Here is a 27220-nt window from a genome sequence, read left to right as displayed (position 1 = left end):
TGCCTGGCAAATTCCAATTGATAAGATAATAAGCAGACACCAGGGCCTCAGAGCAGTAACTAGCAGGACATGATAACAGGCTTGACTTCAAGGCCTGGGAAATAGCCCATGCATATTCTGTCAAGAATGGGGTACCTTTGATTACAGAAGAGGCGATCCCTCACACCCCCATGCCAGAGATGTTCAGGGAATGCCACCATGAGCATATAGACAGATTTACAGTGGGATCTTGTCTTGGTTACCCTGTGCAAAAGGATGGGAATAGATAAATACTGGCCTTGATGAGGGTGCATATCTGCTGGATGGTTACTTTTATTGCAGTAGAAGGTGCCAAAGGAAGAAAAATGTGTTTTTTGATATTATAAACAACTGTTAATTGGTAAAACGGACAACCCCAAATTGTAATTAACCAATGGGATTCTGCCAGATCATATGCACGCTACCTGTTTGACCAATCATGCTTCTTCTTGTATACTTCTTGCCTAGGTCATGAAAAGTATAAGACCCTGGGTCAAAAGCCTGAGCCCCCAAAGGGCTGCTTGGCTTTGAGGAGCGCTACTCGCTATACTCAACTCTCTTCCTGTTTATTAATAAACATTCTTTAGTTATTCTCTTCACAGGACTTCTCCATGTGCTCTTTGATAGGGCATGGGGCACATTGGTCAACTGTTTGCGTGTTTGGCACAATACTGTTGTGACTGCATTACTAGTTCCCTCTTGGCTTTATAGCTTAAAGCCAGAAAGAGACATGGCAGCTGACATTCTGCTGGCCTGTAGGAAGCACGGTGTGATATTATAGGGCTGTATGTGAACTCCTCCTGCCCCAAAGGGTTATTAGCCATTCAGTTCAGAAGAACATTGGAGAAGAGATTATCACCATGATCAAATCCCCAAAATAAACTTGGGCTTTCAAGAAAGGGTTCTAGACAGTTTTGTGATGCTGAGGAAAAAGGCATAGCATCAGATAGGACAAGTGAATACAAGAGTTGCAATTTGGGGTGGATATTGCTGTAATCAGGATAATACTTTAAAATCTTGCATACCACATTCTGCATTCCTTTCAAGTACTGCTCACAGGAACCAAATAGTAAAAAATACTTTAAACATGGGAATAATACAGTTTCTCTTCAGCAGTTTTGGATGACAAAGGGGAGCAAAGCAATGAAGATGAACAAAAGACAGTTAAACCCACGAGTAAGGAGTTCAGGAAGACATGGGGTTTTCGGAGAACTACGATTGCAAAGCGTGAAGGCTTAGGGGACGCAGACATGGACATTGCTGAACAGCAGCCATCTCCCCAGCAACAAAGCCTGGCTCTTAGGCGCAGTGGGCGACAGCCCAAACGCACTGAACGGGTAGAAGAATTTCTTACAACAGTGAGGCGCAGAGGGAGGAAGAACCTTCCCACAGCTCTTGAGGACCTGAGCGAGCCAACCTCCTGCCATGTTACTGACATTGAAACTGCTTCTGAAGGTAGTGTAGAAAGTTTGACAGAGATAAAAACTACCTCTCAAAAGTGCCGCTCCAAGGACAGCAAGGGCCAGTCAGCTCAGAAAGGCAGAAGCACAAAAGAACAGGAGGAGGAAGAGGAGGAGGAGGAGGAGGATACATCTGATAGCGATAGTGATGGATTAACATTGAAAGAACTGCAGAACCGTCTGAGAAAGAAACGTGTTGAGCAGAAACCTACAGAGCTGACTTTAAAAGATTTACAGAATCGCCTCAGGAAAAAGCAGCCGCCACCAAATCCTACTGATCAGGTGGATGTCCCAGTTGGCAATCAGATTAAGGCTGAACTGGCTGTAAAGCAGGAGGAGCCTGAGAAAACAGATGACGTTCAGACTGGAGATCAAGTAGCTGCTTCTGAGGAAGTGACTGAAGTGGTTCAGGTTAAGAAAGAGCCTCCTGTACAGTCAGGTGATGAAGGTCAAACATCCATAAAGAGCAAGACAGACTCTGAGATTTATGATCCTAGTACTCTGTACTGTATCTGTCAACAGCCTCATAACAACAGGTATTCTTTACAGACAATAATTTCAAAATGTTTTTTGGGGAAAATCTTTTTTTAAAAAAGGCTGAGTACAAATCAGACAAAACCTTTATTTTTCAACAGAATCTTGAATGCTAAAGTGTAAACATGTTAATTGCTATGAAGCATGAGAGTAATTCTTTAGCACCAGTTGGCTAAGAGTATTTATATGTGCTGCCAGAAAGTGTTCTAGAGATATTGGAGACTTTGTTTTCATTTTGAAGACAGATGGGAGATAATTTTGAAATGTGTGCTTTAGAATAGAAGATTATAGACTCTTAAAATTGTGAAGACAAGGACCACATAGAGGGGAAAGGAGGATATTAGATAATGAGAATGGAGAAGACAAGCATATGAAACTGTGAAACTTGTTTCAAACTGTATTTTGATTATTTATATGTTTGCATTAAAATTAATGTTTTTAAGTGCTCCTGCTTTGCTATAAGGGGGCACTTCTGCAAGTGTTCCATATCTCCCTCTCAACTGTCATCCCCCGCCCCCATATGGGAGGCACAGAAGGTTTAGAGTGCAAGATACATTAAAACTGTTGAGGGGGCAGAAGTCATGAGAAGGTTAGTTTCCATGGCATTGTGGAATAGAGATGGGCATGAACCAAATTATGAACCAAAGTTTGGCATGAACCAGGTGGATTCATGGCTTGCAAACTGGTGGTTCATCAGAGCCCATTTCTGATGAACACCATGAAATTTAGGCCGGTTTGTTTGGTTTGTTTCTCAGTTTGTCACTGCAGACAGCTTGGCGCTGATCAGTCAGTTTCCTAGGCAATGGGATGGGCTTTCTGCTGACCCAGAATTGCCGATTTTCTGTCCTGGAAGTGATGTTTTCACGAACCAAACGAGGGACAGGTTCGTGAAAGTTTGTGGTTCATGAAACATGACGACACGAACTGCATGGTTCATTTTTTTTCTGGTTCGTGCCCATCTCTACTGTGGAATAAATGGATGATCCAGGAAAGCAACAAAGGAGAGGCAGATTCCATGGTCGGATATGAATGATTTAGCAGAGGAGCAGGGCTCAAACAGAGGGGTGAAAGTTTGAGTCAGTATAGTTATGGGAAACAGTGGTAGAAGAGAGTGATAAAACTAATCTACTGGCAGTGTTTGTTTACAACTATACAAGCAAAACAGGCCTGGAAGCCAGTGAGACTCCAAAAAGTAGGCAGTCAAGCTCCTTCCTTGGACTGCTATGAGCCCCTCAATATTATTATTATTAATAATAATAATCAAAAAGAGTCCAGTAGCACCCCCAAGACCAACCAACCCCACTGTAGCACAAGCTCTCGAGAACCACAGCTCTCCTCGTCAGATGCATCTGACGAAGAGAACTGTGATTCTCGAAAGCCCACGCTACAATAAAGTTGGTTAGTCTTAAAGGTGCTACTGGACTCCTTTTGATTTTGCTACTACAGACTAATACAGCTACTCTTCTGCATCTATTAATAATGATGATAGATTTATATACCACCTTACAGGATAACTTAACACCCACTCAGAGCGGTTTACAAGCATGTTATTATTCTCCCCGCAATAATCACCCCGTGAGGTGGATGGGGCTGAGAGAGTTCTTTTTTTAAAAAAAACCCAATTTTTATTGAATGGGTTAACATACATTCCCATAATACAACTACATTTACCATTTAAATCAGTATATATGCCCCCATCCCTTCCCCCTCCCCCTTTCCCTTTTTGACTCCCAACAGCACTATAACCCCTTTATTTCTGATTATTATCTCTATTCAAATACTTGTCCCTATTATAAAAGGTAAAGCTTTTACATATTCTCTATACATCTTAATAATTGTCCCGAGACCACAGCTGTCCTTTCACATCCCGCTTACTTTCAAGATACTCCTTAAATTTCCCACAGTCATTTAAAAATTCACTTGGGTTTTGTTCTTTCAGTTTTCTTGTCATTTTATCCATCTCCGCCATGTACAACAGTTTTTGAATCCAATCTTCAACTTCTGGTATTTCTTCTTGCTTCCAGTACTGTGCATATAGTAATCTTGCTGCCACCGTCATATAAAATATCAATGTCCTATCCTTCACATTAACTTTTTGCATATTCAGTCCTAACAATAACATTTCAGGGCTCTTCAACAAATTACATTTCATAATTAATAACATTTCCGTATATATCTTTGACCAAAAAAGCTTGGCCTATGATAAAAAGAACCCTCATGTTTTTTACATTTCCAGCATTTGTCTGACATATTACTATTTACATTTGCTAATTTTTTCAGTGTTAGATACCACCTATACATCATCTTGTATCCATTCTCTTTCAGATTGTTACATGTAGATGTCTTCAATGTGTTCTTCCATAAAAATTCCCATGTCTCCATTGTAATTTCTTTATTAAAATTTATTGCCTACTTCATCATTTGAGTTTTAACCATCTCGTTTTCCGTATACCATTTCAATAAAAGTTTATACACTTTAGAAATCAATTTTCCCCTCTTCAAATAATAACTCCTCTAATTCTGTATTTTTTGTTCTAAAACCCACTTTTCTTTTATCAAATTCAAATAAGTCTTTAATCTGTCAATATTGCAGCCAACCATATTCAAATGGTAAATCCTCTTTGTTCTTTATTTTAAAAGAATCTCTGTCCGACCATAATAATTCTTTGTAGGTTATCCAATCTTCTAACTTGTATTCCATATTTGGGTTTACAACTTCTGCTGGAACAATCCACATAGGTCTTTTTTTCCCAATAAACTTCTTGTACTTTTGCCAAATCATGAAGACATTCCTTCTCACAAAATGATGCTGAAACATCCCATCCTTTATGTTTGTCATACCATAAATACGCATGCCAACCAAACAGATTATTATGCTCCTCCAGAGCTAACAATTTAAGGTTAGATAGTTTTGCCCATTCCTTTAACCATATTAGACATACCGCCTCATGGTACAGTCTCAAATTTGGTAATCGCAAACCACCCCTCTCTTTTGCGTCACACAGCACCTTCATCTTGATTCTTGGTTTTTTCCCTGCCCGCACAAATTCTGATATTTTCCTTTGCCATTTATCAAAAATCTACTGGCAGTGTTTGGTAGCGTTCATGCATCATTTTATATATGCATTGTTGTTCAGTTAGGATTCTTGGTTAACATTACTTCAATGTTTTACTTTAGGTTTATGATTTGCTGTGATAGATGTGAGGAATGGTTTCATGGGGACTGCGTAGGAATTTCAGAGGCTCGTGGGCGACTGCTGGAAAGGAATGGGGAGGACTATATCTGCCCAAATTGCACCATTTTGCAGGTGCAAGATGAGCCAGTCTCCGAAACACAACGACGAGAAACTGTATCAGGGCAGTTGACAGGTGATGGCACAGAACTCACAAGCATAGGAACCGTTGAGCAAAAGTCAAGTGAGGACCAAGGCATCAAGGGTCGGATTGAAAAGGCTGCAAATCCAAGTGGGAAGAAAAAACTCAAAATATTTCAACCAGTGAGTATTTTCTCAATTTGAATGTACAGCAGTGTTTGATTTCCTGTGGATATGTAAAGATTCTGTTCCAGAATTGAATTAACATTGTGGCTATAACTTTGTATTTTGGGGGATGTCTGGCATTACATTTAACAAGGCTCAGATCATGCCATTTTAGAAAGGAAATGAGTTTTCCACTTTCCAGTTTTTTTATTTATTTTATTTATGTCATTTATAGCCCGCCTTTCCTCACTGAAACTCAAGGCGGATTACCCAGTATGAGATTAGTACAATCCGTATCAAGGACATTTCCATACAGTATCAAGGACATTTCCATAAAGAATGCCATAGGGTAAATAAATACAAGTTCAATAGATACATGTTTAAAAAGACATAGCATTAGCAAGAATCCAATACAAAGTAGAAGAAAATACTGAAACAGAACATAATCACTTCGAGGATTGACATTAGACAACTTAAAGCACAGGTAGTACATAGAAGTACATATTTAAAGCAACAGCTATGTAAGGCAACATAATGGTGAAGTCTATGGTCCCTAACTCATTAGCAAAGCATCTGAGACCCCATCTCTACAATACAGCCCTCTTATTTGAGTAAAAAGTCTTTTTGAATCATTCAGTTTTGCATCGTTTGTGGAAAGCCAGGAGAGTGGGGGTTCTCCTGACCTTCTCAGGCAGGTCATTCCAAGGGTAGGGGTCACCACAGAGAAAACCCATGTATGGGCTGCTGTTGATTTTGCTCATGTGCAGCCCGGCACCTGCAGGAGACCCTGTTCAGATGAACAAAGATGCTGTAGAGGAGTACAGGGAGGGAGGCAGTCCCGCAGGTATGCTGGACCAAGGCCATGAAGAGCTTTGTATGTAATAACCAGTACCTTCAACTGAGCATGGTAACTGATAGGTAGCCAGTGGAGTGACTGTAGGATGGGAATGATGCTCATACTCTTGCTCGCTCCTGATAACAGTCGAGCTGCAGCATTTTGCACTAATTGGAGCCTCCTAGTTAGCTTAGATGGGAGACCTATGTATAATGCATTACAATAGTCAAGCCTTGATGTTACCATAGCATGGATCCAAGCGGCCAGGATAGCTGTGTCGAGATAAGAAGCCATTTTCCAGGCTAGAGTGAGATTGTAGTAAGCATTTTTTGCTGCTGCCTTAACTTTTCTAGTAGTAGCACTGGATCCAGTATAACTCCTAGGCTCTTAACCAAGTCAGTGAGGGTCAAACAAACTCCATCGAAAGTGGGGAGTACAATAACTTTCATGATCTCTGCCTTCCCAACAAGCATCACATCAGTCTTACAAAAGATTTTCCTTTCACATTTCCCGCTTGCATTCTACTGTCATTCTTAGTCCCTTGTCTCCCCCCCCCCCCATTTCTCTTTTAGTGACAGTGATTGAGGATACACTTCGAAATTTTAGTTTTGTCTCCTTTCTCTGTAATTGCTTCTCTGTAAAATAAGACTGTGAAGGCGCGAAGGCGCAAAATGTTGGATTGAACCATGCGAATTGTCAGTGAAAGGCATTTGCAGAGGCAGATTTTCCTCTCCCTTTTCCCAGCATCCCACAGTGAGAAGAGTGAATTTGCTGCCACCACACCAGCGTTAGAAATCATGGCGCAAGCTCTCTCTAAATGCTGCAAGAGCAATTTTGCCTGATCTGCCGTTTTCAGGTCAGCCCCCTCTCCCTAGAATGGCATTTTCTCCATAAGGGCATTCAGCCTTTGGCTCTTCACAGGTCATGGAGGTGTTGCTTAGTGAAGTCCATGCATTGGCAGTTCATAATGTGCACAACCGTCTACATAATTTTGCAACAGCTTAAACACAATATATCCACCATATAGTCTTTACTTATTAGAGTTAAAAATAAGACAAACAACTTTAACACTTCTCTAATGACTCCTCTCTGGTGGAAACACACACTAATTATTAATCTCTACCCAGGTTTCTATATGTACAGAGTTTCTGTGCTCTGTGCTTATTTCTTACAGAGCCCATTCGATATTAACGGAGTTCTGGCATTTATAATAAAGGACCTAATAATGTGTCAAAATCTAAACCCCAATGTTGCATCTTATAACATAAGTGAAAACTGACCAGTAGAAAAACTGGATATAGGCAGGGTCCCCCCCCCATATTGGCTGGGTAAATAGATGTAGTTCCATATTGGAAAACTTTCAAAATAGGTAAATAACACTTGTCTCAGTAACAGTACATTCTCTCAGCATCCTGTTGTATCACGCTTTTATCTCTTCTATTGGTGAGCATAGTTCATCTTTCCTCATTTTATAGTCACAACCCTTTAGGGCAGGTTAGACTGAGGGTGAATTACCAGCCTAAGGTTTCCCAGTTAGCATCTTGGCAGAGGAGGGATTTGTACCTGAATCTCCCAGATCAACACTATCTGTTTCTCCACATTATAGCTTGAATCCTATGAATGAGTATCACGTGTTCTAGTTACACTTGCTCATCCTCTACAGTAAGTTTCCATAAGGTCAGTGGTTTTCAGTGGGTCCTTATCGAACTATCTAGCACGAACAGAACTTGTTCATAGGACCCAGCCTTGTATTTCTATGAATCATAAACTAATTTGAAGTTTGCTAACTCCAGCAAGAAGGAACCTTGTGGCGCAGAGTGGTAAGCGGCAGTACTGCAGCCCAAGCTCTGCTCACGACCTGAGTTCAGTCCTGGCAGAAGCCGGGTTCAAGTAGCCGGCTCAAGGTTGACTCAGCTTTTCATCCTTCTAAGGTCAATAAAACGAGTACCCAGTTTCCTGGGGGTAAAGTGTTGATCAGTGGGGAAGGCAGTGGCAAACCACCCTGTAACAAAAGTCTGCCAAGAAAACGTTGTGATGTGATGTCCCCCCATGGGTCAGTAATGACTCGGTGCTTGCACAGTGGACTACCTTTACCTTTTTCTTTAACCACAGCAAACATTTCAGTTACTAATAAATGACATAATTCAAAAGCTTCGTCGATTCTGAAATGATTATCTGGTGAATGTAAGATAACAAGTGACTGGTCCACATAGCGGAGTGTTTTGAAAAAGCCTGGTCACCCTTCCATTAACTTGAAAGCAGGAGGTGAATACTTCTGGTTGCTTTAGTTTTATGTACTAAGATTTCCGTATTTCTTAATGTACTAATATGAATACTTCAATATATATATATATTCTATTTTTGATTCAATATTTTATCCATTGAAACATTTGGGCACAAAGTCTTAACTTTTATTTAAGGGCTACAACCCTTTTTATTCTATTTAAAACATTTGTACCCTGCCTTTCCACCCAGTTTGAACTCTCAGAAATTTAAAAGTAATTAAAAATGAACTCTAAAAATAGTACATGTATGTAAACTATTAATTAAAGACAAGGGAGGGTCAGTAAGGGAATGCCAGATGAAACAGGGAAGTTGTCACCTACTGGCAAAAGGCAGTGATCAAGGGGAATAGACGGAACTCCCTGGGAAAGGTATTGCATAATTTTTGTGCCATAATAGACGGCCTTTTTTTGAGTTGCTACCAATCTAGCCTCAGATGGCAGGAACAATCAAAACAGGGTGTCTGAAGATGATTATAATAGTTGGGAAGGTTCAAATGGGAGAAGGCAGTTCTTAAAGTATGCAAGGCCATATAGGACTTTGAAGGCCAATCCTTGAACTGGGCCTGGAAGCCAGTGCAGATGGAACAAGACTGGAGTGAAATGGTCTATATGATCCTCTCTAAGCAGTTTTGACTTGTTGCCTGAAGTAGGTGGTTTTGTCTAACTGAATTATTATTTGCAAGGCATAGCTCTTGTAATTTTCAGGACAGCTCTTTTCCTGTCTACACTGGAAATTATCTTAAAGCTAATCCATGTATGCTGATTCCATGCTGATTTGTGGAATAACATTTCATGTGAGGGTCATTTCATATAAAGTTTTTGAAATGTGCGAAATCATCATAGATATTGCATGACATCCTCATGATGATTCTTCCTTATGATAAGTGCCACTGTGTTTCCCATGAGGACTTGTGTCCTATTTCACATTGACTGCTTGGCTCAATTTATAACAACACATGAATTCTTAGAGGCATCCTTCCAGAGACTCATTTGTGTTTGGTTTCTCTGTCACATCTGCAGCAAGAGCTTATGAATCTCTGGAAAACATGCTGGCTTTTTAGTTTCCTTACAGGTTTTTTGTAATTGAAGAAACATTTGGGTTTCCCTTATGCCATTGGTGGTAATTTGGGTTATCCCTTATGCCATTGGTGGTAATTTTCTCTAGCACAAGGATCCTTGGGGACAGCTTCATGGTCCTGAAGGTATCCAGCTATTGCGTGTGTGTACATCCTTAAAAAAAACTTGTTACTCAGCTGCAGACTGAAATCTGTGATATCACAGTTCTTGGAAATTTAAGCGTGTGAAATCTGCTGGGTTTTAAACACTTAGATTCTGCATGTGCTGTGACTCTCCCTTCCCACCTTAATATACTTCCTAAAATGTACTAAAGCATTTGAGCGCAGCCACTTAAAAAAACAAAGTGCTAAAGTTATAGCAAGCTGTTAAGAGACAAACTTTTACGGAACATGACTGAACTTTGTCATGTGGCCAAGTAACTAAGCTGGGTGCTGAGTACAGTTGTTCTATTTCCCCCCCACCAGTGTTCTAGAATCTCAACAGTTTTCAAAATCTATGTCAACTTCTTGTGCTATCCTTCAGGTACTTGAAGAGCCTGAAGCAGCCAGTTGCATTGGACCTGGCTGTTCTAATGTAGCTCAGCCAGGTTCTGTGTATTGTGGACATGAGTGCATTATCAAGCATGCTACAGCCACCATGAAATTAATCAGTGAAGGCAAAGAACAAAAACCAAAAGAGAAGACAAGGCTAAAAGTTGAACGATCTGTTGGCCTGAAACCTCCGCCTCTGGTGAGTCTAAATGGATTTGGAAGGAAAGAGTTCTCTTCCTGCCTAAGAGTTTTGGCTAGAAGGTATTTTGTAAGTTAAAATGTACACAATATGCTGGTATGTTGAAGGTTTCAGATTATTTTTCAAACTGTTCTGCAAACATTCTTGACGAGTATCTCATATATGTGCACTCAACTGATCAATAGTAAGTAGCCAGTCTTCTCTGTTAATATCTTTAACTTTAATGTAAGCTAAATTCAGAAATGTCATATAGATGTCTGCCTTTCTTTAAAGAATGACAGAGCGTACAATATTCCCAGTTAAGTCTACTTCTCTAAGTAATGAACACTGTCCCTTCCACTAAGGGACAGTTTTTTGCACCACTAAAAACCTCTCCCTCTGAACTTTAAAGTAACCGTATTCAGAGAACAGTTTGTCCAGAAACAATAACATTATTTTGGAAAGTAGAGCAAGTGCATCATTAACACACAGAGATTCATTATACTCCATATGTTACCATGTAGGTGCACAATGTTGATTCTTCCAAAGTACCGTGTCTTGCCAGCTGTATTATTGCCATGACCATGAATAATACAAATAATTGAATTTCAGGTGTCCTGCAGAGAGCATCCAGTTCGTAAGAACTGAAGCCATTTCAGTAGTCTTTCTAAAGTAGAAAAGTGTTATTCCCATATTGCTATGGGTGGTGACTTACCCAAGGCTACCTGGTGGATTCATGGCAAAAGAGAGGTTTGAACCAAGGACCTCTGGTTTACAGCTCATTCTCAACTGCTGTTGAGTAGTCTCTGCCCTAGGTATTTTCTCTCACATTTATGGGAAGTACATTTCTCTCCCTGTTGCACTGTAAATGTCAGACATGCACACACCTAAATGGGAAAGTCCTTAAAACTGTGGCTGAATTATGGCCCAAGATTTCAGCTTAAAATAGCTTTCTCTGATGGTGGCTCTTAAAAAAAAAAACAGTAGGAAGAACAGTTCCCGTGTTTTAGGTGGTGTAATGATAATATATTGTCATGGGCAGCTACCCGATAACGTTGCTGTGCTGTTTTACTTGGGGATATTGAATATAGACTAGCCCAGTAATGGGCATAATGAAGCTGCTGGTTTTGCTCAGAGTCTAGAGATCTTGCTGTTGGTTCCCATTTTCAGAAATACAGATCAGTAGTAGCATCATATCTAAACTGCTTTTAATGCTAAAGGTGTCTTTTGGTCCCCAATTTTCTCTTTCCCTTTTATACGTAATTGTTAATTTTAGAGTGTTCAGCTCTGTACTTCGTGTCCAGAGCAGTGAAACTTGATTTTGTTGCATGAGATGTTCTCAGAACATCATAATACTTGATCGGCTTTATAACTGCCATGCTTAGTGATTCAAGTTCTGCTGATTACACAGGCAGGTACCAAACCTCTCCCTGCGCAGAAGAGACCGGCTCCTGAGAAAAGAGAGATTGCTGTGAAGAAAGCTGTGGGGGCAGCCTTTAAGACCGAAGCAAATGTTCAGACAGTTGCTAAAGAGCCAGCCTCAGAAAGCAGCACTCCATCCTGGGCAAGCGATCATAATTATAATGCAGTAAAGCCAGAAAGGACTCCTGCCATTTCATCATCACTGTTGTTCAAATGTATGTATCTCACAGGGATATTCCTTTGCAGTCATTTACCTTTTCCTTGGTCACCTTTTCCACTTTTTGACTCTGCAAAGTTAGAAGGGGCTTTTAATTACTCCTCCCTTTCCCCATCTTCAAAGATTTGCACACATACCTCTCGAGTCTCAAGGCTCATACATATTATGGGCAACTTGGGATTTATTCACAAGTTGTGTATTCAAATGGCTTTTATAGGTATATAATAGCAAATTAACTTACATAATACTCTCCATAGATTTTATCGGTAGGTAAGTACTGTAGGTAATGTTAAATATCTGCTCATTTCCTAAGGTTATGTAATGTACAAAGTTACTGTTACTCTCACTTTTATTTTGGTCCCTGTCCACTGTTGCATTCTGGATTGGGAATGACTACACACAAAGGTTTCTAAATGATCCTGAATAATTTGCGCACACACAAAATACATAGGTTTTAACTCTCAATTTTGGGGAGAAATCCTCCTTCCAAGCAGCTTAGTTAAGTATAGGGATGCGTATTTCTTTCAAAAAACATTCTGTAAGTCATATGGCAGGCAGGCTGTCATCGAAGCATATCACCTTATATATTATAATTTTGCAGTATTTGAAGAACATCCTTGGGATCTTGTTAGCTTATAGAGGTAAGTAAATGCTTTGCAGTGTAAAAAGTCTTTATTCTTTTAGGACCTTTTTTACTGTCTCTACTTAAACAGCACTGCAGTATAGGGTTTATTTTTCCATGTGTTGCACACTGAAAGTTAATTGATTTCTTGATGACCTAATTTTAATTTTATATTTGCATAGCCTGATATAAGGCCCTGGGCAGGTATCATTTGGAAAAGAAAAGACTGTTGTATCTGCAACTAAAATAACTTCACCATTGTCCACAAAACTGTAAATGCTTATGCGATGGATATGTCTTACATGACCACCTGAAGATGGCTTTGGTGAACCTCTGAAGGAATGGCGCTCCAAGGTTGATGAGAAGCTACTGAGAACCCTTTTCTGCCTGCCTTCATTTGTTGGGTGTGGCATGCACACAGATGGTTCTTGCCTGGGTGGGGGATGAGTGGTCTACGGGTGGGGGTCATTACCTCCTTTCTTAAGCATATTAGGATTCAAAGGCTTTGCTTTAAAACCAGTGGTAGTTTTCCCTTTTCAGCTTTGTCATCCATGCAGACAAGTTCAAAAGTTGATGCTTACCTACTCCTACATTAATGTTATTTAGATAGTTATATCCTGCTTTTGTCCCCAGCGGGGACCGAAAGCAGCTTACAACATTGTTTTCTCCCTCATTTTATCCTCACAACCATCCTGTGAGGTTTTAAAAATTATATCCCACTTATGGCCAACATATACAATTAAGAAAATACATTAATAAAGTAAGTGAACGCCCCTTTCTTGATAAAAATGTTGGTAACACTTGTGTAAAAAATGATACAGCAAGAAAAACTACAACTGAATTCATTCAAGAACGGGGAAAACAACACAATAACTTGCAAAACACATCAGTCATATGGTGCATCAGCAACTTGAAAGAAAGGACCACTTCCAGTTTACTTGGCAGGAAAAGTGACTGTCAAGGAAGCTGACCTCAACAATTTAATTTTCATGTGAGCTGTACATTAACAGGTTTAACCAAAACCAAGTGAGCATTTTTCTAAAATGCCATAATCGGATAGGAGAGTGTTGGAATTATTTTTGTTGCTGCTGTGTTTAAAAATGGACAATATTCAATTCAGTTTATATTTAGTGAAGAGCGTTCAGCATCTCAAGAGGGCACTACTGTTAAGGTAAGTGTTATGGATGTCTTGAAGTTCCATGTATCGCTGCTAAACCACTAAATATAAATTCTTACAACTTCTATGCGAGTACAGATGTGAATTACTAAATTAATGGCTTAGTCCTGGTGCTCTGTGGACCATTGTGAGTGATCATCATCTGAAGGCATGGATCTGACAGATACGTCCATGGAATTATTTTGTTCACACCCATATGTGAAAGACCCAACAATCTTGTAGAGAGGGGTAAGCTCTATAGTCAAGGCAGCGTTTTGTATTAGACACATGGTGCTACCCTGAGCTCCAACTGATTTTGCATCTCTTTCATTTCTTCACAAACATCTAAAATAACATGCCTCCTTTCTCTACTCTGTACCTAGGGTGGGTACTGCTGGCTCAGTGCTGATGTGGTAGTCTTTACCCATTAGTGCTCATTTTCCTGAGGAACAACCAAGATTTACTGTAGTATTACCTGGATGTTAGGCATAAGGAACTTCTTAATAATTGCACCAAGTCTCCATTTCAAAGTAGGACTTTGTTATTCTTGAACGGTGTACATTCTGATCCACTCAGTTTGCTGAGTTACTACAGACTACATCTGGTGGGATATTTTGCACTGGAAGCCAACACAGAGGATAATGCTGCCCTGGGAGAATTGGCATTGAAAGAATAGGGAAAACCTTGGTGTGATTTGTAGTGCTCTGGGCAGAACAAGAGCATGGGAGGAGGATAAACATAAACACTGTTGTCCACAGAAGCTCCCTTAAGTATTGCATGGGAGGCTGATCTGCCAACTTACAAGGAAGTGAAGCAGTAGCTAAGCACTGTATCCATTTACCTTGCTGTCCACTTCCCAATGTTGTTTAATCGTGAGCTTAATTTTTAAAGAAAAGACTTTAAGACAACTTGGGCAATTGACAGATCAGGATCTGTGTCACCAGTTCACGGGGGCAACATTTGTGTCCCTAAGAAAGACACGCAGGCTCTGGTTTCTCCACCACTGCCCATGCTCCTATCACTTCTTGTTAATTGCCCATGACTATTCAGCCATTAGAGCTAAAGTTCCTTTTAAGATTGTGTCTTCTTCCAACCATTTCCGAGCAATATTTACGCACTTCATTTATAGCCTGTCCTTTCTTGCTGAGACGAGGCAGATTACAAAATATAATTCCCCCCCCCCCCCAATCAGCATAAGGACTCGGATTACAGAATTGGGAACAATACAAGCAAACCTGTTTAAGGCATGACATACCATAATGCAGGGTCGGTTACAGCGCAGTCCGAAGTGAGGTGATACATACAATAAACATTGCCAGAGACTAAAATCCTACTCCCTTATAAAGGCGACTTCTAGAACTGTTCCATTATAGTATTCTAATCCCTTTATTAAAATGCCCTCCTGAACATTTCTGTTCTACACATCTTGCAAAATGATCCTGACTTCCCCATGCAAGTTATTCTACAAAATCAGAGCCACTACAGAAAATAAAAGTTTTTCTCATTTTTCTGCATAACAAGCCTGTATGTCGAGTTAGGTTAGAAATGGCTTTCCCAGAGCTGGTCAGCCAATTTTCTACTTGAGCTGGAATTTAAACTAGAGTTCCCTAGTCCCAACAGTTTAGCTTTTCCACCACATTGTTTGTGTTGATTTACTTCTTGGCCTATAGTAAAAAAATTTATAAAGTTACACTTTACAGAGCTAGTGGAATGTAAAGTGCAGAATTTACAAATCATAAAGGATACTCGGATACACAGTTTTAAACACTTAACCAAAGCTGATAAACAGCTGTTGCTGTAATTATGTGTTAGCATTTCCATTGCAACCTTTTAAGGTGGATCATTATTGAACTGGGTAGGGTTTTGTTTTGTTTAGTTACTGTATTATTCTGAAGGTACAGTGATGTTCTCCCAGTCCTGAGAGGGCTTCAGGATGCACATAGTCAAAACAGAGGGTGACGCTGAAAATCCAAATAATGCCACAGCAATTAAAGTGGGCGCAAGAATCATAGCACAGAACCAACCAGTTGTTCCTGAAAGCAGACATAGTGCCACCAGCTGGGCAGAGATAAAACTTGGTAATTTCTCTTGTCGTCCTGATACTTTCTAGAATTAAAACAACTATAAGACCAAAAACTGATGTTTAATTTAAACATTTTCCCCTACACAACAGGAAAAAGAGGAATTCGTAAGAGGTAACAATAGAAGCGTTTGTTGTGCTTCTTGCTGTAAAATGCTTTTACAGTAAAATGTTTACTTGTGGCATTTCTCCCTCTTTGGGAAACTTGTATTGGGTAGTTAGGGACTGAAGTGGATTGGGTTGTAGAAAAATTAGCAAAGATTTGTCTTTAAAAAAAGCAATAACAAAATTTAAGGATGTTAGATAAAAGGAGTTCTCCAAAAGCAACTCAATTCTTTTTTCAGCAGGAGTGAAAAAGATCTATATAATGGCCTGTGGTGGTGGTGGAGAGTGCCCTCAAGTCATAGCTGACTTATGGTGACCCATGGTGGGGCTTTCATGGCAAGACACTAACAGGTGGTTTGCCATTGCTTGCCAGTGCAAACCTGGTCTTCACTGGAGGTCTCCCATCCAATTAACAACCAAGATATAATGGCCTATGGCACTGTTTAATTTCTCTTTATTTATCTTTATAAGGGCCAGTCCTTTAGTAGAGGATGAGAAAAGACAAATAGGCTCTGAAATGGATATTCAAGATACTCTTGCATCACTAAGTTGGCTCCAAAATTGACCATAGCAGCTTTCTGGGCTGATTTTGTGATGTTTATAGTGTGTATTGGGTAGGTTGCCAGGTTTGCTTTGGGAATAAATCAGGACTAGCAAAGCATAATCATGCCCAGTCAAGCATTATTTTGAATCTTAGTAGGCTTAAACAAATGTTAGGCCCCCTACAGGAGTACCATAATGTTTAAATGAGTACTATGTCAGGCACAGATGAGGCTGGTTATGAAAAGTACCTTTAATAAAACACATACGTAACCAAGGCCTAAGATTACAGGAGAGTGGGCTTTCCCCCCTAAGACATGCCGCCTACCATAACATTAGAGTACTATCAGGCTGGTTATGAAAAAAATCCTAATAGCATTCAGAAATCATTTTAGAGTATAGCATTTTTTTTCTAAAGGCAGTTTTCCCCCCAAAGGCACACTGTATGCTCAGATAGGAATTCGTGAGGCAGGAGGATTAGTGCTGAAAGGGAAATGGATAATTTCTTTGATGGCAGTCTTTGATCAGTCAGTCTTTTGTCCTTATCTAGAAAGCTCATGGGAGATAGGATCATGGGATAGATAGAAGAAGAAAAACGGGGGAGTAGCATGGCAGGCAGAATCTGGGTTGGAAAGATGGTATGTTCAGATGTTATTAAAAGATACTACATAATGTTCACTGTCACAGAGGTCAGTTCTTAGTGTGCCCCCTGTGTGAAGAACGTGATTGTGTGACCCAGTACAGTTAGCCAGTAAGTCCAATTTCAACATTCAACCTCTTCCTTTTACTGATCAAATTCTGAATGTGATCACTACTTGGTATAGTACCGTTCCATGTTTTTATGAATATTTCCTTAAACTGGCCGAGTATCCGATTAGAACTCTCCTTCCCCCCTCCCCTGATAAAAAGGGGTTCTCTGTGCTGGTATTGCACATTTCCAGTACTAGAGACGATGGTGCACATCCTGACTGCTGGTGGCTTCTTGCTGTGCCTGATAGCAGTGAACGGGAGCTGAAGATGCAGTCCATGGAACGACATTTTCAAGAAGTATCCTCGAAGACTTAAGCAGTGGGCGCACCATGTATTGCAGGGGAATGGGTATAAACTGCAGTCACCCGCTAATCTGCTGAGGGGCGAGAGTGTGTGAAGACCATTCTTATCCCACAGACTAACTGCCGAGAGTCGGAATGTCTTAAAGACTTGCTAGTAAAATGTCCCCAAGATAAAATGTTGGCTAGGCCTTCAGTGCCGAATTCACCTATTGGATGCTCCATTTGCAATTGGATGACTTGGGGGAAGAAAAACAATTGGTGGGTGGGTGGGATAATTCTCTCCACTTACAGATATGTCTTGATAAAAGTTCCTCACACAGCACCTTACACTTGTCCAGGATAATTACTCTGAACATTATGGGGAAGGCTTGTAGCAAACGTCAAAAAAAAACTATCTACTCTCAACCTCTTTTGAGACTTAAAAGAAAAAAGTGGATTGCAGAATGCAAACAGGAACTTTTACTTCAACCAGACACGCACACGCAGTAATTAGGGTGGATTGAATGACATTTTTATGAACTAAATGCTCAGGGCCACAAGAGGGTGCTTGAGTGTGTGTTTCAAGCATATGCCTCTTCCAGGAGCCCCTGACGCTCTGTAGTGTTGCGTGCGTCTCCCAGCAGTGTGACCATGCAGCAGCAACACTTGGAAGAGTCACGGTTTATGGTAAGTAATCTTGTGAAATGTCTGGAGCACCTGCATTCCCCCCCTGCTACTTTTCAGCTATATGCAGTGACCTGAAGTGGGCTTGCTTCTGTAGATTTGAAACGTCCTTGCAAGAATTCAAGCCCAGGTTTTATATTATGAAGACGCAATTTTAATTTTTTTTCTTTTTGTCCTGGGGATTAGTCTTTCCTGCGGGAATATTGTCGTGTTCCAGGTCAGAGTCAGTTAATTCGCTCTCTTTTGGGGAAGGGGTGTTGAAAGTGTTTGCTAGACAAAGCATATCAAGGTGCAAAGAAGTTGTGGAGCTGAGTTCGGTGCCCGCTCCATCTGATCCAACTAATGTTTTGTTCAATTAGGCAGGCTTGTGGTCCTGAATGTTAAAATAGGTGGGGATACTTTTAATTTAAGTGAGAGGCCGGGAAATGTTACTGAGCTCTGCTTCCCAAATGGGCTGTACCTTTGCTGCTGAACGGTTTAGTCTTGCATTTCAGTTTCTCTGTATAGCAAAGAGTGAAAATGAGCTCAGGATAGTGAGTTTTGAGATGAGGGATGGCGGAGAACAACACTGCCGTTGTTAGGAGCTAGTTTCTCCCTTGAGATCAGCAAAAATGGAAATTAGGCCTATGGAGGTTTTGCGTCTGCTGCATGATCTTTTGCTCCAAGCTCCTCAGACAGTGAACGTACTTACAAGACTTCCGTAATTCACCTGCTGTTTGTTAATTGCTGCAAATCATGTCTGAGACCTTGCAGAAATGGTTTCCCTAGAAATCTGCCAAATACTGTGAAAACTCTGCCCCTTTAAGATAGGACAAATTAGAAAAGCAGGAATTACTGATTCTCCACTTGTATTCTTAGCTTGTTTCTGCTATTCACAAACACCTGCCCTGTTATCCTTCCATCCACAAGATGTCTGCATTTACTTGGTGATTTGCTTTTACTGCATCAGATAATGAATTACGCATATTATCTGTGAGCAGTATTCAAGTGCATGAGCTAAAGTAAAACCCAGTTAGGCACATAAAAGCGAGCTATTGGAATGTATACTTTTAACTACAGTGTGCATTGAAGTAAAGTGGGAAGTGGCAGTAGATATCTAGGTTTGTAGGAGGGAAGAGATTTGTAATAAGTGACGAAGTTTTGAAGAATCCCTGTACATTACTTGCCCTGGGCATGTCTAGACTACGAGCTTGTAGCAGGCCCTACCATCACTTCTAAAATCTTTGTTTTTAAACGTAAGTGCTTGAACTGCTAAACCAATTTTTAGGAATCTCTAGTTTTGGAATGCAGCCATACAATATGCTAGAATCTGTGTGTACGCACCAATCTTTTCCTCAGTAGTTTCCACTGCAGGGATTGGAGCATTATCTCTTAAGAATAGATACGGCATTCTCTAGAAACGAGGAAGGTGTAGTGGTCTCCTTGTGAAGGCCTCTCCAAAATGCCAAAACCATCTCAGTCCTCCACAGGCTGGACATAATGGTCTAAAGCTCTGGTGATGTATGCTGGTTCTTACTACATAACTTTGCTAGGTTGCATTTGTCTGCAGGCAGTAACTCAAGGCCTTTAAGTTTGTATTTAGCCCTCCAGAGATAAAACACTGATGTTTCCCATTCAATAGCATTGAAAGTGCTGCCCACAACTGTGGGGGCGGGGGTGAGGAGAACTTACACCTAAAAGAAGATTCCTATCACCATGGAATGTTTGACCAGTCAACATTGGATGATACGATACTGTTGGTGTCAATCGTAGCAAAGGTTCTCATGGCAGGATTATTGGGTTGCGGGAGGGGAAAGGAATGGTTTCAACTGTAGTCCCATTTCTTGTTTGTGATCAAAAGCTAAATTTCAACTCAAATTTGGGCCCTGAGCAAGTTTCTGAGGAATGAATCTGCTGATGGCCAACTCCAACACAGTAATGGTCCTGCAGACTTTAGGCTGTACAATTTGGCTCGATTTCATGATGCCACAAAATAGAAATGACAGATGAGCGCTCCGGTTCCAGAAAATGCTAGTGGAGAGATCTTGGAAAGGGGGTTCTCCTTGGACTCTTGCCAATAGATTGTAAGGAACAACTTCCCGTTGAAAACCCATTAGCCAATTAGAGGTTATGCTATCACTGGAAATTTACTGCGGATCCATCCCTTAGTTTTATATAACTGTAGTCCTAGCATGCTGTAATCTTTGCATGCTTAATCTAGTTAATGTGATGTAATAAATTAATCCGTGTTGATTCAAAATAGGATAAGGGCTGTGCATATCGCATATTTCTGTCTATAACTGGGCTACTTGTATACCACCTTAAGCACTGCAGAGCGTACAAATTCATTTAAGGATGTGTTCATGTTGCTCAACTGCTTTAATCAATTCCTTGCACTATGCAGGAATTCATTAGGCACTTTATTCCACCTGATTTCAGATTTCAGCAATCCTAATCCTATTGCTTATTGCATGTCCATTGTGTTGATGCATTGATTATCGCTACGTAATCTACCTTGAATCTCAGTCAGAAAGGTGGACTATACATTTAAAAAAGAAATAAAATAGACATTATAAAACTTGGGGAAACTGCCTGTATCCAACCACAGATTCTGAAGATTTAAAGTCAAGTTTCCCTAAGAAGAGCAGCAATTTTGCTTATTTTCCTTAACACCATGTGCTATTTTGGAGTCTGCTGATCAGGGGCTCAGTGGAATTGGCAGAAATCCCTGTCCCTTCTTTACGTACCCTTAAATCTTTGGAATTGTGTGGCTGGGTACAAGCCACTTTAAAATCCTGATTTCTCCACATGTAAATTAAGCCCAAAGAAGCATTCTGTAGAAATAATGAGGAATGTGCTACCTGTGTACAAGGAATAAATCCTATCGCTTCTACTTGCCACTTAAGGAACCTGGCAATTCCTGACGCTTGGAGTATTTAAAATCCTAGAATTTCTTCATGCATCTCTCAACCGCATAGCCAAATAGCATAATAAATGCATGAGCTGTTACTGCTTATGAAGCTGAATGAGAGCACAATGGATATTCTTTCTATGGAAAAAATGAACAAGGGACAGCAGCAAAGAGTTAGTTTTCCAAATAGTATAAAGTATCTTTAATTTCACCCTCTTACAGAGTTCTGTGGTGGGAGACCTTGCTGTATAGCTTTATCCCTCCCCACTACCCCAAAGAGGGTTGCTAGCATTGTCCAAACAACCCCATTTTAGAATTCCAGTGCATAAACTGAGTGTACGATGGAAACTGTTCTGCTTGTAAAGGAGTAAGGACAATGACTGCCTGCCTAAGGTCCGTTAACTCTTCACCAACTTCCAGTCAAGTGCATTCAATGGCCTCTCCCCCCAGCACACGGGTCTGTCTTTGAAAAGAATTCTCTGAAGTAGCGGCACATTAAAATGTGAGATGAATCTGCAGCTGCATCAGCACTATGGAGAGAGAGTGTCCAGATCAGGGTGAACAAACTAGTAGACAAACCTTCATTTACAGCTTGTTTTTTTAATACAGTTACAACTTGACCATAGCCAACTGGAATGTGGGTCTTTGGGACTGGTTGCCTACGAGACTGGCAAATCTAAGGTGTACAGGCGGGACTTCACATCCACTTGAACCTTGTGAAAGATCCTAAGCGCAAAGAATGTAGCACTTTTGGGGAAGTTATGGATGCCTTCTCTTCCTCATAGAGGCAAATGGAAGCTCCCACAACTTTGATGCATTGTAATTTAAGATAATTCTTAGTGCAAGGGGAGTGGGAATTATGTATAGAATATACAGGTGTCCCTGAGGTACCAGTACAGTAGTGCCCTTGGACTACTTTATTGTAATTTTTGCCTAATTTTTTAATTGATCTTGCTGCTTGGAGAGTCCTGCTCCAGCATGTTCTTACTTGCATTGTAGATCCTAGAGCAAAATGTCCCAACTGGCAAGTCAGAGGCTCAAGTAGAAGCTTGTAGGACTCCTGGGAGCAGGAAGATCTGCAGAGCTGGCTACATTAACGATCAGGCCTGCACCCCATGCTCAACTTCTCTTGTGGTGTTGCCTGCTGCTCTGATCAGTCACAATCACACCATGAACAGTGAACTGAAAATAAGTTATGTGGTGCGCTAGTGGGACTCTTCCATGTTTTAGACTTGAGTTGTGGCACCTTTGCAAAAGGGACTGGCCACCACTAAATAAAAATGCCAGCATGTCTTGTAAACTTGCATTTATTTACCCTGTGGCATTGTTTATTGATGGTACTAATCTCACATTGTTACCTGCCTTGAGTCTCAGTGAGAAAGGCAGACTATAAATGACATAAAGTTCCAAAAATGCTGGTGTCAGTGGAAGAGAGTAAACAATTGGAAGGCCTTGAGCTGCTATTTTATGAGGGTGTATTCAACAGAAAGTTGTTCAGCCTTGATGCAGTGTGACTTTGCATAATCGTAGATCCAGAGGAGTTAGCCATGTTCATCTGTAGTCACAAATTAGTAAAGAGTCCAGTCAGATGCATCTGACGACGACAACTGTGGTTCTCGAAAACTTATGCTGCCATGAAGTTGGTTAGTCTTAAAGGTGCTACTGGACTCTTTACTATTTCTGCATTATGTGGCTTTTGAAGGAGAGAGTAGCTTCTTTGGAAGACGTCAGGTTTACTATAACTTACCTTGAAACGCTTTGGTTTGTTTCCAAAGAAAAACACTGGCTAATGAACGCTAAGGGAGTCCTCTGCAAGAAATCCAGAAACAAAAGAATCTTCAAAATAATACAACAGCATGCAAGCCTTTGAGTTCTCCATTAAGTTTTTATCTCTGTGGCTCCAAGCTCTTACTGATTTAACGTAGGGTTTGAGGAGCTTACCCTGGAGCGGCAGAGCTGTTTTGAAAGACAATACTCTGCTGTGTTCAGGGTTAATTAGCAGTGAGCAATCCTTTGTGATTCTCCTACCTAGTGGGAGGGTGGCTGCTGTGCATCAATCAGACCATTTGCAGCATAATTAGAGTTGTTTAGCCCTTGCATTTTTCAGGACCTTTCTAAGTTATTGTGTGACTGGACCTCATAATTGTTTTATAAATACAAGTAAAAAGTGTGAATATAGACAGGTAAACACTTTTTTTCATTGACCAGAAATGGAGTAGTTTAGTTTGTGTGCAGAGGCTGTGTTGTGGAGTTACCCGTTTTATTTTGGCTCGCCTATTCTGTGCTGCAGCTCTGCCAAATGCCTGCATTCCATCCCCGCCCCTTCTCCCCAATTCTACTTTCTGAATGGGAGTGTAACAATCTGAGAAGCAATCTGAGACCCCGGCTGTTCTCCCCTCCCCGCCCAAGTTTTTTACATATGCATGGTGACTGGAGATACAACCCACTTATTTTCCTCTGTTCTGTTACTGTCTAAGCCACAGGTTTGTGTGTGTCAGCACCAGTACACTCATATCTTTTGCTGCAGTGACTCACAGGGAAGGAGAGGAATGTGTTGAAAAACCAAGCTGAACACAAGAACTGCTGTAATCTCTTCCTCCTCTACGGCTCATTTCTCCTCTTGGACTTAATGCTCCACTGTTAACAGCCTATTTTAACATGTTATGCTGTAGTGGACTGCTTGGCGGTGCTGGTGCTATTTCTTTGGAAGTGTTTCCCCAGCTGTTTACTCTCAAGTTTTTTTTAAAAAATCTGTTTCCTGAAAAGATGGAACGGGCTGCTGATGCATTTTTAGAACTTGACAAATTTATGCTCAAGAAACTATCGTAGATGTGGAGGGAAGGCTCTTTCTGCAAAACAACAAGATGCCTATTTTACAAAAACTCCACTGAAACTTTACTTGCATCCACATGGCTACCTTGAAGCTCCCCATGAATATATGTGGTGGAGACTGCTGTATGGTCAGGATCTGCTTTTGATTAATGGAAGAGACGCAGTTAGGAATTCTGACAACCGAGTGCAGAACCACACTTTGTTTGCATGAGCGGGCGAGCAACTCCACGCTATGCTGCCACTGAGTGTTAGCTTCAAATCTATTCATGACAGGTTGTTTGCATGTAATGTGGCCTCAAGCTACCTCCGACCTATGGCGACCCTATTACATAGGCCGTTATCAAGAGATTAGAACATAAGAGGAGCCTTTGATCCCCAAATGCTCATTCTTCAGTGTTTCCACCTTTGGCTTACTATTTCACAGAGTAAACAAACAAAAAAACCTGACCTAACTTATAGGAAAGGGGCTGGTTTTGTCCATGATTGTTTTTTTATGGTTTCCATCAGAGCTGCAGGTAGTTCTGAAGCTTTTGAACTACTTAAATGCAAAAGCAGTGGTCAGTGTATAAATAAGCAACCAGCTTCCCTAAAAGAAAATTTAATTAAAGATTTACCCAGCCACATGGAATGCATTACTCGTTTTGGGTGTTGAAAAGAGAGCATTGCAGCTCTTCTAGGATTCTCTTCCTCTGCTCTGGAAAATCCAGTTTGAGAGGAAGGGATGTCTTAGGATATGTTTTTATGTACACTTGATATTTCTGTAGGAAGGCAAGTAGAAAGCGATTTCTGAAAACAACCTATTTCCCATCCATACAATAATTTCTGATGCACTCCATGTTTATAACTAACTTGGACAACCTATTCAATCAGCTTGTGCTAACGCTGAGTTGTGCCTTTATTGAGATCCAGTGTGAGAATATGCACACACTCACCGATGTTCCTATATTGGTCATCCAGTTTCACATCTATCCTTGCAACAATAAGAACAAGAAACTTGTGATCAGGACAATCCATTCCATTTCAGAAAGTAGGTTACGTGGTGGTGGAGGAAACAAAGAATTAGGGAGCAGTTGCAGCGGATGAAGAAAAGCTATCACTTGGGGTTCCAGTGGGGCAACTATGGTAAGCTATAAATCTGAAGAAGACTGGGAAAGAACAACACCTGTGTCGAAAAGACTTTAGTACAGTGGTACTCAATCCATTCACCATCAACCAAGAGCCAGATCTTCTTTCACCCCTAGGATAAAGCAAGGGCCCTGCCCCCTTTTCTGAAACATGGAGCAGGTGCCACATTGCACAAGTGTTCAGAAGAGCCTCTGGTGCCATGTCAAAGAGCCACATGCGGCTCCTGAGCCACTGAGTATTAGTATATCCTGAGTAGCCTTGCATTGAATACATTGTATGCTGAGGTTATATTTCTCAAAGCTAAAGGTGCTAAAGGACCCTGTGCAAGCACAGAATCATTACTGACCCATGGGGGGACGTCTCATCACGACATTCTCTTGGCAGACTTTTTATGGGATGGTTTGCCATTGCCTTCCCCAGTCATCTACACTTTACCTCCAGGAAACTGGGCAGTTAGGATTGTTGAGAGTGGCAAGTTAAAATCTTTGCCTAAATCTATCGATGGCCTCCATGCTGCAATGGGGTTAAGCAAAAATCTAAATATTAAGGATTATGATAACTTGAAAATGACTATCTTGAACTACTTTCGTGCCCATAACATTACAATCTATTATATCTATATAAAACATCAATAATTATTCCTATGAATTTAGAGGTTGTAGATTATCCCTAAAATGATAATGCACTTTCAAGGTTTAATTATGTGTCTTAGGCACTTGCAGTTCTAGTAACCTGATTATAATGAATTACTGTGTCAGCATATCGGTGTTTAGAATGGGCTGCAATGACCACTGTGCTAACTCCGTATCAAGAATGAGTTGTGCTGACCTTTGGCACTGTTACTGCAGCAGAGCTGGCATGATGCCAATTACTGCCATCACATGGCCAGGTGTTGTTGAACAGTTCTGTTGTGTGGCACAGAAGTGGGTTAAGAGGTGGCATTGGCAGAGGTGGGAGTGGAAATAAGCTTAGTGCAACCCAGCTGATCGTGGGCAGAGACTGGTGGTGTCAGTGAATGGAGGGGGGGGGTCTGCATTGCAACAGTGATAACGGCCAACACCACCTAATGGTAGATGTGGCATCGGCAGTTGTTGTTCGGTGAGGAATGTGACATGGATATAATGGGAGGCTGCTGGTTTCAGATTGATGCTAAAAATATTTATTTACCACAGGCAGTTCTCTAAATAAAAGAAGACATGCCAAATACTTGCTGGCAACTTTTTATAATGAGCTTGCAGGATGGAGTTGCCACCAGACACAAGACAATGCTTAAATGAGGGCAAAACACTATGGCCCTGCCTCAGATACAGTTTAAAGGGAAAACGCATTTGACATAATATTTGACATTTTGAGAGAGGCAGAACATGAATAAGAAGTGAATAAGCAGGAGCTTGTGGGTTTAAAGAGTCAAAAGGAATACTGGTCAGGACAGAATTGTCTTGCTCTGGATCGTGGCTACTTGCATTTTGACATTGCCTGGGGGGGGGGGGCTGTGCACATGAAACTTTGCTATGGCATTTGGATTTCCAAGTTTGCATCACATGCTTTTCATTACCTATCAAGAGCTACATACAGATTAAGACACGAGTAAATAGATGTACATACATAAATGATGGTAGAATGTCATCAACATACAGAATTACAACAGTAAAAATCCTAAGAGGCTACAAAGTAATGACATGCATTTTGAGAGCCAGTTTGGTGTAGTGGTTAAGAGCGCGGGACTCTAATCTGGAGAGCCGGGTTTGATTCCCCACTCCTCCACTTGAAGCCAGCTGGGTGACCTTGGGCTAGTCACTGCTCTCTGGAGCTCTCTTAGCCCCACCCACCTCACAGGGTGATTGTTGTGGGGTAATAATAACACTTTGTAAACCGCTCTGAGTGGGCATTAAGTTGTCCTGAAGGGCGGTATATAAATCGAATGTTGTTGTTATTATTTTTGAGGAAAATAAGGAAAATGGATTGCATAGATACTTGGATCCAAAAATATTTCAATATATATTTGCATAAATTTATGGAGAAGTGCTACTGAGGTAAATTTTGTAAGAAATATATGTGGCATAAAACAGTAACTACTAGTTATATAGAGTTCAGATCAGGCCTGTTGTCACAAAGGTAGT

General features: G+C 40.8%; 1 protein-coding gene across 4 annotated transcripts in view; it reads left to right on the top strand.

Moving 5' to 3' along the window:
• DIDO1 (death inducer-obliterator 1) overlaps positions 1-27220 on the top strand; it is a 75300-nt gene that overhangs the window by 19052 nt on the left and 29028 nt on the right. For 3 of the 4 annotated variants that reach the window (XM_054979362.1, XM_054979359.1, XM_054979363.1), the window contains 4 exons: positions 1132-2014; positions 5191-5509; positions 10211-10417; positions 11808-12033. In XM_054979362.1, coding sequence (XP_054835337.1) covers positions 1132-2014; positions 5191-5509; positions 10211-10417; positions 11808-12033 — 1635 coding nt within the window. The remainder of the gene's footprint in view (positions 1-1131; positions 2015-5190; positions 5510-10210; positions 10418-11807; positions 12034-27220) is intronic. The other variant, XM_054979360.1, reaches the window with a different exon arrangement.

This window comes from Eublepharis macularius, chromosome 5, assembly GCF_028583425.1.
Source record: "Eublepharis macularius isolate TG4126 chromosome 5, MPM_Emac_v1.0, whole genome shotgun sequence".
NCBI classification, from domain to species: Eukaryota; Metazoa; Chordata; class Lepidosauria; order Squamata; family Eublepharidae; genus Eublepharis; species Eublepharis macularius.
This window is presented reverse-complemented; position numbering and strand designations above follow the sequence as displayed.